General features: G+C 44.3%; 2 protein-coding genes across 2 annotated transcripts in view; one reads left to right on the top strand and one right to left on the bottom strand.

Moving 5' to 3' along the window:
• LOC146676534 (carboxy-terminal kinesin 2-like) overlaps positions 1-12126 on the bottom strand; it is a 296438-nt gene that overhangs the window by 100636 nt on the left and 183676 nt on the right. The gene's annotated exons all lie outside the window — the stretch shown is intronic.
• On the top strand, positions 275-1576 carry LOC146676541 (neuroligin-1-like). The gene is made up of 2 exons (XM_085402176.1): positions 275-390; positions 696-1576. The coding sequence occupies exons 1-2, from the start codon at positions 290-292 to the stop codon at positions 1522-1524; spliced, it is 930 nt and encodes a 309-aa protein (XP_085258302.1). The 5' UTR covers positions 275-289; the 3' UTR covers positions 1525-1576.

Below are 12126 nucleotides of genomic sequence, written 5' to 3'. Positions count from 1 at the left end.
CCACAGTCACAGTACAGACATGTTTGGATAATGCAGTCATGCTTCCTCTCTGCTGCCTGTCACTCCTTCTGTTATCTGAAAGACTTTTTTTTCCTCTCTAGATTTCTCACTCACTTCCTGTTTACGGACCACCAGTGGGTGGCACCAGCTGTGGCCACTGCCAAACTCCATGCTGAGTTTCAGTCGCCAGTTTACTTTTACACGTTCTACCACCACTGCCAGACCGAGACGCGGCCCGAGTGCCGACGCCGCGCACGGAGACGAGATACCTTACGTGTTCGGCGTACCGATGATCGGTGCCACGGACCTGTTCCCGTGCAACTTCTCCAAGAACGATGTGATGCTGAGCGCTGTGGTCATGACTTACTGGACTAACTTCGCAAAGACTGGGTAGGCCTCATGTCACAGTAGTGTAAACTGTACACGTTACTGTATGTTCACTGATAGCCTTCTAGTCATCTTGAATACTTGAATCTAGGTTGCTAGTTTAATTCCCGTGTGGCTTTGAAGAATTGAACATACTGGTTCACCAAAAGCATCCAGATCCCAGAGCAGCCGGTTGGTCTTAGATAGTTTAAAGGTTGCACAGAGAATGGGCCTCCTGTCTGTATTCAGTGTATTGATGCCACATGTTACTTATAATGGAGACTGAATATAACTTTGAACTGAAACGTTTAACCTTTATGCTCCACCAGGGACCCCAACCTGCCCGTCCCTCAGGACACCAAGTTCATTCATACCAAGCCCAACCGCTTCGAGGAGGTCATCTGGACCAAGTTCAACTGGAAGGACAAGCAGTACCTTCACATCGGTTTGAAACCTCGTGTCAGACACAACTACAGAGCTAACAAAGTGGCCTTTTGGCTGGAATTAGTCCCTCATCTTCACAGCCTGCACGACGTGCTCTTTCCCACCACTACGCGCTCCCCCGCAGGCCGTGACCCCGGCACCATGAGGCCCAGAAACAACGTTCCTCGAACCACTCGTCATCCTTACCCTACCTTCCCATCAGATCCTGAGCCTGAGGGCTCAGAGCGCCCGCCCCAGGACCTCTTTCCCGGAGACACCCGCGACTACTCCACCGAACTGAGCGTGACAGTTGCAGTTGGAGCGTCGCTCTTCTTCCTCAACATCCTGGCCTTCGCCGCCCTTTACTACAAGCGTGACAAGCGGCACGAGATGCGCCGGCACCGGCTGTCCCCTCAGCGGGGCGGCCCCGCCAACGACCTGGCTCACAGCCAGGAGGAGGAGATCATGTCCCTGCAGATGAAGGACTGGGAGCACGACGCTCACCACGACATGGAGCCCCTGCGACCCCACGACATCCTGCGGCCCGCCTGCCCTCCCGACTACACCCTGGCGCTGCGCCGCGCCCCCGACAACGTGCCGCTGATGACGCCATACACCATCACCGTGATCCCCAGCACCATCACCAGCATGCAGCCTCTTCACGCCTTCAACACATTCCCCTCCACCGGCCACAACAACACCCTGCCCCACCCCCACTCCACCACCAGGGTATAGTAGGGACAGGCCCGACACAGCGCCACCTAGGGACCAGGAACACTGGCTCTGCTACCGCTCTGGAAGGGAGGCCTCTAGACGTGGGCCTTCGTTCTGTCCTCTTATTCGCTTCTTTCTCCAAAAGCAACTACACCTGCTGCGTCATGTGCTGTGAAACTTGGCAGCTCCCTCCACTGGTGGCATGTGGAGGTGCAACTGAAGTGTCCAGCAGCAGATGAGCAGTTTGGGGTGGGTGACTCAGATCTTTCAAAGATACTGTTTTCAAAGACGGTCTGCTGTTTCCAGGCTCAAGACCTCCAACATTTGTCAAAGGGACGAATGCTCTCTCGCTCCTCGCTGTTTTCTCTTTTTTACGTTGGCGTCATCTCTTTTTCCATCTCCTGTGTGTTATGTGCACATTATGCTTCTCTTTTCTACATCCGTGTTTTATTACTGCTCTCTTCCTCTCATTTGACACGCCTCCCTCCTGCTCTTCTCTAAAAATTCCCGATCTGCTGAGCAGTCTGGAGGCGGGAGGCGTACACTAAACATATAACTATGAAAACACTGATATCTTTCATTCGACCAGCATTTTTAGGTGCCAAGTAAGTACTGCTGTGTTTCATTTCTCATCGAGGGAGAAGAAAAACCAAAGAAAAATAGAGTATCGCTATTTACCGTCAACTAACAGAGTTCTGTCATGTTCTCATGACAAAGTGCCAAACTGGCCTCAGTCGTGATTTTCTTTCTTCCATCTTCTCTCTTTTTGTTGTTTTGTTTGAAGCATTTGTTTAATTGTTGTTTTTTATTGTGTGGAAAGAATTTTTCTGAAAATATAGATATAGAGAAATGATATTATATATAGTTCTATATAAAATGTGTACAAAGGAGAAAGTATATAAAAGGGTTTTCTCAGTGGGGGATCTATGCATGAATTATTTTTAAAGACGCGGGGAAAAGGACACTGTACCTGTCGATGCACGTTTCCCAAAATCTAAACGAGTCATATCGCTCCATGTTTGCTACTTTTGGTTTTTGGTTTTCTCCCGCAGAGTAAGAGCATCGCAGGAGCATCGCAGGAGCATCGCAGGAGCATCGCAGGAGCATTGCAGGAGCTCCTGAAGTCAAACGACGCCTCCCAGCACTCATTTATTAAAACGGAGTCGATGCCAAAAGTCTTAAACGTTAGAATCAAAGCAACAGCTGTGAACTCAGTCATGGTGTCATGTGCAGCCTCCGTCTTACTGTCACTACTTTTTCATTTTAGGGTACGTGAGGTAAAGCGTCCGTCGATGTAGCTTGATTGTACAAAACTATTTTTCTACGTTATTAACAAAACAGAGCAGAGACTGATGCTGCTCCTGTCTGACCCCCTTATGTCTGCCACATGTGTATTCTGACTTCATATCATCACTGCTCCCTCCCTCCTCCTCTCTCCATCCTACACCGCCTTTGTTATTTAACACCGACCCCCCCAAACTGATAATCAGACAAATTCCCAAACAGCTGACTTCACTGTGTCGACACCGTTCCTGACTATTTCTGACCTCAGCTCAGCTCTGCTATTATCCTCACATTAAGGGTTCGTTCACCTGCCTGCAGATGATCTGTGAGCTCGTCGGTTGTAAATTAAACTCTAAGCACACTGAGGGTAACCGGGAGGCGTTCAGGGCCTGCAGTGCAGAGCTGCAACATGAAAAAAAGGGATGGGGGCTCAGATCTCCTGAACAGGGTGGAAACAACACGGTGGGTTTGTGCTGTTTGTGATTCCTGCTCCGTCACTCTGGTGGAGACGACTGCAGCTCAGCAGCGCTCCCTGCTGATCCTCTGATGAAGATGTCAACAGTATGTAAACTGAGCTGATGTGCTGCTGTTTGAGCCCACGTGGTAGCGTACGTCCAGTATGGGAGAACTTAGTCACCGGTGCTGTCTTTGCTTGTGCTCTAGCTTTAGCCTGTTTGATTGTTTGTTTTCTATTTTATTACTGCCTAAAAGGGGAGGTGGGGGAAACACATGCCTGACTTCTCCTGTCAGAGGTTTTGTAAGCTCACTGGAAGGGAAACGTGCACAATGTAAATCATAAAACAACTGAGTGGGGCTGTGCTGCAGGTGGATCAGTGCTGTGGACAGTAGCTGTGGAAAAGAGACTGGACAAAGACTCTCAGCCTTAAATACAGGACAGAGGATGATCCGATCATCTTTCAGCTAACAGTGTCGAGCAGAAGGACGGCCGGCTGATGCGTCCGTACGAACCCTTTTGTACTCACTCCTGTGTATAAGGAGGTGGCGAGGGGTTGTGTAGTTAACCTCAGTGATAGGTTTGTAGCATAAACCTATTCGTTGGAACGTTAAGGACAATTTAATTACATAGCAAAGCAAGACACGAGTAGGCAAAGTTCTTCATGTTTCCCGTGCACGGGAGAGAACCGGACAAACGCCGTTCCTTCGCTTCACCCCAGTTGCTCTCGTCCGCTCCTCCGTAACACTGCTCTTTTATTGAGGTTACATGAATATACATATGACGTTCATTAACATATGACGTCTACATACAAACAAAGAGTACGTTGCCTGTGTGTGTGTGTGTGTGTGTGTGCGCGTGTGCGTGTGCGTGTGTGTGTGTGTGTGCGTGTGTGCGTGTGTGTGTGTGCGTGCGTGCGTGCATGTGTGTGTTTGTGTGTGTGTGTGTGTGTGGTGGGGGGGGTCAGAGTGTGACCCCATAAAGACTTCCCTAAACCTGCTGGTCTGGAAGTCCAGCAGTTCATCTAAACAAAAGGCACTTAGCCTAAATCAGATATAGATACATTTATCCTAAATGAACAGAGGGAGTGACTTTAAGTCTGATTTCAGACTATGTCAGTATTAGTTAAGCCAAGAGTCGGGCAAAAGCTTTATGACCCGGAAAGTTCTAATTCCCACAACATATTGTTGGATTAGTAAGCAAAACTTTTCTGTGATGAAGATTTTTGGGGTCGTTGTTTTAGTGATGGGTTCATTCTGTCAGTTAGCTTTGGCTTGTTTTCTTATTTCAATAGAGGGAGTTTTACTAAACATGGACATGTCGAGGAGCGGCTCATTATTTCTGTAACAGTGCACTTAGAGAAAACTGTCAGGTGTCGCCCCCTTTGGTGATGATGTTTTGTGCTCTGATGAGCTAATAATCAGCTCTCTTTTCCTCCTTCTTTGTTCTAAGCAGGCCTGCAAGATTGAATTAACAGCGCTGTAAAACATTGTTGTGAGAGCAAATATAAGGTGAGCTTTTCCAGATTACAATGGGCTGAGGAAAAGGTCACCTGTGGGAACCTGCCAGTTCCTGTCTAAAGGATTGCAGCGAGTCAATCCAGTCCAAGATCATAAAGAACTCTTTTTCTAAAAACAAAAGAAAGAACAAATAAATGAGCTCATATTGATGAGGGTGGAGACTCTGATGCTTTGCGCGTGAGGCTCCACTTGTCTGCTGTGCAGCCGTGACAAAGACTGGACCAGCGTTAGGATGAGTAGATGTTGACCAACAGTTCACGACGCCGGTAAGAAAAAGGTGGATGCTTTGCTTTGCTTTTGGCAGGAGCACAAGAGAGAGAGAGGGAGACCGAAAGGTTCACATGAGAGTGGAACTGCAGACTCCACCCTTGGGCGGCTGATTTTGGGTTGCTGATGTTTGCTTTAAGAAAATGTTGTTTTATTGACTCGGTTTAGATGATGGTGTCACATTATATTGTTGGGAAAATGCCAAATGCTGAAGGGGAGAAAATGTTTGATATTACTGATGTTACCATTAACCAAAGCAGGCCACTGTAGAAGTCAATGACATTTTATAGAAGGAAAACAGAACCAAAGCCAAATGTAGGAGTTATATAGGGGATTGGTGGACTTGTCACATTCCAAATCCAGTTATGGAATAACAAACACTGGTCCAAGGGAAAGGGCAGGTGATACGAGGTGGTGCTGGAGGGAAACGAGCAAAGTAAAGACAGCAAACCTATTTTGGTTCGATTTGATAAAGTCAAATTAAAAGAAGTACCATGACACTCAGAGGATCAACGTGAAACTAAAACATACGCACATTTTGTATGAAGCACATGACTGATAACTGTTGTGTTTTAAGTTTAGTTTCTTATAGCACAGAGTGGATCACAGTGAGGGAAGGACAGGGGGGGAACTGAGTTTAAATGTGAAGTTGATGCTAATATACAGGTTTTGTTTCTAGGTCGTTCTGGGGATGCAGGCTCTGGGTGGAGCCAGGAGCTGAAAAGATCGAACATGATAATTAAACTGATTTTATTATTTAAACACAGGTTTGCAGGCCCGGAGCAAATATACTCGAGAGGAGAATCGCTGAGGTTTTCTGAGAAATGATCTGATGAACCTTTTTCTTTGAATTTTCTAGTTGTGGTTTTGTTTGACACATGAAGATGTGTCAAAAGGGGGAGTTTTAGGTCTAATTTGAAACAATGGATTATATGATCGATGATGCAATTCTACACTGCAATCATCGAGTCCATCCTCACCTCCTCCATCACCGTGTGGTACGCTGGAGCCACTATCAGGGACAAACAGAGACTGCAGCATGTTGTGCGCTCTGCTGAGAAGGTGATTGGCTGCAGACTCCCATCTCTGCAGGACCTGTACGCCTCCAGGACACTGGGGCGTGCAGCTCAGTCACAGCTGACCCTTCTCACCCTGGACACAGTCTGTTTGACCTGCTCCCCTCAGGCAGGAGGCTCCGGTCCATTCGCACCAGAACCTCTCACCATAAGAACAGTTTCTTCCCCTCTGCTGTTGGACACATGAACAATAACCGTATGACTGTTCCCACCACTACCACGTGACCCTACGCTGTGTTCACTGCATCATTCCATGTTTGGCCCTGATCACCACCTGCACTCATGTATATATCTATCTACTTAGCACTTTTAATCCTTATTTTTATTTTTATTTAAGTGTTATATGACAGTATGTTTGCACTGAAGCACCGCAGCAATTTCCTAATGTTGTAAACCTGCTCAACATTTGGCAATAAAACCGTTTTTGATTCTGATTACTGTCAGCATTTTAATCGCTAGTTTAAAGGCTGCAGCTGTTGCTCTAACATAAATGTAACAGGCCTCAGTGCTGGTTCTAATAGTCTGAGCTGCTTCCAGCTTTATTTGTGAAGAGCACAGCAGCTTACAAAACACGTAGCTAGCTCGTACAGCTGCGACGTTAAACTTTCATGAGCTAAGATGACCTTAAAATAACGGGGCTACGTGTGGTGATGCTAGCGTTAGCCACGTTAGCGCGTTAACTTCACAGGTGGTCAGACTGAGTAAACAGGCACTAAGTCAGAGGTTGGGCTCTCCGTTTCGCTGCAGGATCCCTTCATTCATGCAATTTATGCAGTTTATTAAAGTGCAATTGGAAAAAGGATTTTGAAATGCAGTTTTTAAAAGCATTTCAAAAATCAGTTTATTAAATGGGAATTCAAAAATGAATTTACAAATGCAGAATTTATTCTATAATTCATTACTTAAGCACAGAATTCTTTATTTCGATGCGCGTGGCTCTTGTGGTCCTCCATACAGGAGTGAGAACGTGTTGGCATTTGGGTCCTCCTTCCCCTCATCATAGTCTGCCACGCAGGCCGTGACAGAAAAGCCCACTAAAAGAACGCCCACCAGACCAAAGCAATGGTTTTGACTTGATCAGCATTAACCCCGCCCCCTGACTTTGATGGGTGAAGCTGACAAGGCAAGGCAAGGCAAGTTTATTTGTATAGCACAATTCAACAACAAGGTGATTCAAAGTGCTTTACAGAGACATTAGAAACAAGAACAAATAAAAAGCATGATTTAAAATTGATTAAAACAAGCAAATAAACTAACTAACTAATTAACAAACAAACAAACAAAACAGTATATAAAATCAAAACAGATAAAATCAGAACAGTAGATAAAATCAGTAGTTAAATGTAAGTTTTGAAATTTAAGCTTAAAGTGTGGATTTGGTGCTTTATTCAAATGCAGCTGAGAACAGGTGAGTCTTCAACCTGGATTTAAATAAACTGAGTGTTTCAGCTGATCTGAGGCTTTCTGGGAGTTTGTTCCAGATATAAGGAGCATAAAAGCTGAATGCAGCTTCTCCGTGTCTGGTTCTGACTCTTGGAACTGATAAAAGACCAGATCCAGATGACCTGAGGGATCTGGAAGGTTCATACTGGGTCAGGAGGTCATTGATGTATTTTGGTCCTAAACCATTCAGAGCTTTATAGGCCAGCATCAGAACTTTAAAGTCTATCCTCTGACGGACAGGCAGCCAGTGTAAGGACCTCAGAGCTGGACTGATGTGGTCCACTTTTTTGGTCTTAGTGAGGACTCGAGCAGCAGAGTTCTGAATGAGCTGTAGTTGTCTGACTGATTTTTTAGGTAGACCTGTAAAGATGCTGTTACAGTAATCAAGCCTACTAAAGATGAATGCATGGACTAGTTTTTCCAGGTCCTGTTGAGACATCAGATCTTTTATCCTTGATATATTCTTGAGGTGATAGTAAGCTGACTTTGTTATTGTCTTAATGTGTTTTTCTAAGTTTAGGTCTGCATCCATCACTACACCCAAATTTCTCGCCTGGTTTGTGGTTTTTAGATGTATAGATTGAAGTTCTCTGGTGACCTGTAATCGTTTTTCTTTGGCGCCAAAGACTATTACCTCAGTTTTGTTTTTGTTTAGCTGGAGAAAATTGTGGCACAACCAGTCATTGATTTCCTCAATGCATTTACCAAGAGCCTGTACAGGGCCTCCGACAAATAAAATGTATTTATGAACAGCGATGCAGGGCCAGGAGTAGCAACGTGAATTAAATAAATACATCATTAAATAATTCATTAAATGTGTCAGTAAAATAATTAAAATAGAAAACAAACCAATAATTGATTAAATATGTAATTAACTAATTTGAATTGTATATAAACAAATATTGAAAAATTTTAAATGAAATTAATGGATAATTCATTATTAATATATATCTTTAATTGATTATGTAGATTTTTTAAATTAATTACTGAAATAGTTCATTCATTAGTGATGCATTTATTTAATGCAACCATAAAATTATTGCTAGTTTAAGTAAAATCAATTTAAGACATCAATATTAAAGGTTAACTTATGATAATGAATACATGCAACTATAACTGATGACATAAAAATGAGGATTTTTTAAGCTGAAGCCAAAGTGCTGACTCATTTGTCATGTTACTCTCAAATGTTTTCCCTAATAACAAGAACATAATTACACTTTAGCCACAAGAGGGCAGCAGCATTAATATAAGTCACATGTATATAAAGGTACAGTGATTATATTACAGTGATTTTGACAAAAACAAAACAGTTGATGGCAGTGTGTTTTTCCATGACAGAATAATTACGCACACCCCACTTTGCAGTTATTTATTTGTAAAAAATGTTTGGAATCATGTATGATTTCCGTTCCACTTTGTGTTGGTCTTTCACGTGGAATTCCAATAAAACTGATTCATGTTTGTGCTGTAATGTGACAAAATGTGGGAAAGTTCAAGGGGGCCAACACTCGGACCGGCGGCCGCCTCGGGTCTCTGCTCCTCCCGCCTCCCCTTTCCCTCATCCACCTGCTGCCTCTGTGGAAGCTCCGCCATAGCCACCACCAAACAACTGAGTTATTTCTACACATCGACCAGCATCCGGCCAATCCACCACCTTCCATCGTTTATACCGTTACAAAAAAAAAAAAAATCATAAAAAAACATCATTGGCCCAGAAAAACGAAAAATCATCATCGGTATGCCCGATGGCCAGTCCAGCTATGGTGGTGCCATCAGTTAACCCTTCGCTTGCCAGCTGTGACACGCGTGCCCAGGGTTGCCGACCCCTGCTCTAAAGCATCTGATTTGGATTCCTGAGATCAAATATATTTTCCTTTGTGTTTGTTTTCTTCCCATTTGTGGCTTTAATGTAGTGTTACATCCTGTTTGTTTGCTTCCATCTGTATACATGTCCAGATTCACTGTTATGTTTCTATTCTTACATTGCTGTGTGATCACTGTTCCCTCTGCTGACTGATGTGACCTTTTGTATCTCACACTGATACTTGTCATATTTGTATCTGCGCCTAAAAGATAAAAAGTTTTCCATGCTAAAACACAGCTCCACCTCCTGCAGTTCTCCCTCTGAACCACTAGATGTCTCTGTTATCTAAATGAAGACGTGCAGCACAGCAACCACAGCACCGCTCAGATCACACGTGTCCTGTTATTATGTATAAAAGCATGAAACAGGTGAGACAGGTGGGATCAATATTAATGTTGTGGAAATATATGAAAAAGCAACAGAAGAGTGAAAACATTTCGTGTTTCTAGAAAGATCTTTCAGCTCACAGCTGCTCACAGACTGTATTTACAAGTGACAAACTGCAACTCTACAGTACATCTACAGTATATATCAAATATATTCTGTATTCAAATCTATTGAGTGATGTTTGAAAGTCTTTCCAGGTGAGTTTGATCCAGGAGGGTCTGAAGCCAGAGTCAGACAGAGACTGTGCAGAGACTGTAGAAGGACAGAGCAGCAGCAGAGCAGTCCAGATACACTGATGATCCTCTGTCAGATCCAGAGGGACACACAGGGATGATGCTGGACTCTACATTGTGTCTGACAGTGGAGCTGTTCTCAGAGCAGTTCACTCTGCAGCACTGACAGTCATCTGCACTTCTTCTCATTCCTCTGTCAGTCACTGCTGGATGAAGCTCTCCTCTCCACCTCCCAGTAACATGGCCCAGTCAGAGCGTCTCTACACACAAGCTGCTGCTGCTTCAACCTCTCTGGATCATCAGGACACAGCTGCTCCTCTCTCAGCACACACACCGTCCTGTTTACCATCATCACCTCCACCTGCAGAGAGAAGAAGGAAGAGCAGAGGAGATAAACGAGTGTTTCCAGAGACTCTTCATCAGCTGTCAGTCAGTGATGCAGCACATCCAGTATAAAGAGCAGCAGGGACTTCAGTGCTGGGACTGTACTAGGACTCATTGTTGCTTCACTTTTTCTAATCTTTGGATTTTTATTGAAGTTGATGAAAATGTTTTTCCCTCCTAGTTTGAGTTTGGACTTTCATTCATTAGAAGAACCTTGGTGTGTCCACTCTGAGCTCTGTAGGAACCCCAACAACAAGCCCAACAATCCAGATGGACGGTTCCAGCTGTTAACTGGAGGAATTCCATCCAAACATCTGCTCTCACTAAATTCTTCCTCACCTACAGACTGTGTTCTTCACTGCTTTAAACTTGGAAACGAATGCAGTCATTGGTCTGCGTGCTGCTTTGTTCAGAGAGCTGATTGGCTGTTGACAGCGTTTGATCAGAGCGTGTCAGCCGTTACCATGGTGACCATAAAGGTCAGAAACAGGAAGTGTTTGTGTCCAATCCTGAAGCCTGTCACCATTCTCCTCTCACAGCTTCACTGAGAAGCTGCAGCTTTACAGGAAACACTGGATCTTTGCTTCATACTGACTGTGTTTAGTACAATACTGCTGACAGCACCACCCACTCACTCCATCACTCTACTTACTCCAGAGTCTCCAGTCTGTAGTCTGGACTCTGCTGAAGATCAGACAGCTGCTTCACATCTGGATCCTTCAGGTTGTTTCCTCTCAGGTCCAGCACTCTCAGATGGGAGGGGTTGGACTTCAGTGCTGCTGCCAGATAATCACAGCTGATCTTTGACAAACCACAGCTCCTCAATCTGTATAAAGAATGAAAGATGTAAGTTTATTAGACAAAGTGTGAGCTTGAAATCATTCAGTGTTTCATCATCTGTTCAGAGCTGAAGAAGGTTCAGAATGTAGAAGTTTAGAAAATGGAAACTCCAAACAGCTGAAGCCAACAGGAAGCAGCTTCAAACAGGAAACTGTGCAGAGTTTCAGACTATATGTCCTGATGCAGCCAGTTGGATTTTGGAGATTTGAATCTCTGTTCTGTGACTAAGTCCTTGAATCATTTCTTCCAGTTGGTCCAACAAGACAGACTAAGTATTGGACATGTGTTGTGGCTCCATTAGGGGAGCTTCTAAATGTGATGTGATGGCCCCTCTGGGTCTGTCAGATCACAGCACTGAAGAGAGCTCAAACTGGGCACACAGTTGTTCCAGTCTGGACCAAAGACTATATACTGGGACTGAGGGACTGCTTTGACTGCACCCACTGGGACTTTTTAAAGGCTCATGTTCTCACTTAGATCATCGATTTCTACTTACATTTCTTTCTGGGAAAAATGGGGATTACTTTGGAAACAGGAAGTATTTTCCCCAATAAGCAGCCCTGGATTAGTAAATCACTCCAACATGTTCTCAGGCAGAAGAAGCTGTCTTGTTATGAGGGAGAGAAGAAAAAGATTGAGGCACAGAAACTTGTTGAAAGAGAGATAAAGCAGCTAAAATCAGGTGTAAAAGTAAAGCAGAGGATGAGCTGAATAAAGGACACTCAAGGCTGGCTTGGAAAGGAATGAAGTCCATGGTGGGGATGCAGAACAAGGAGCAAAGATGAATGTGATGCTGAATCAGCAGAAGACTTGGACTCATTTGATTCCAGCTTTGATATCATTGATTTCAATGAAGAGCTTTGTGATT

This window comes from Rhamphochromis longiceps, linkage group LG3 (genome assembly GCF_057381845.1).
Source record: "Rhamphochromis longiceps isolate RC_006_pf linkage group LG3, R_longiceps_female_GT1.1, whole genome shotgun sequence".
Taxonomy (NCBI): domain Eukaryota; kingdom Metazoa; phylum Chordata; class Actinopteri; order Cichliformes; family Cichlidae; genus Rhamphochromis; species Rhamphochromis longiceps.
This window is presented reverse-complemented; position numbering and strand designations above follow the sequence as displayed.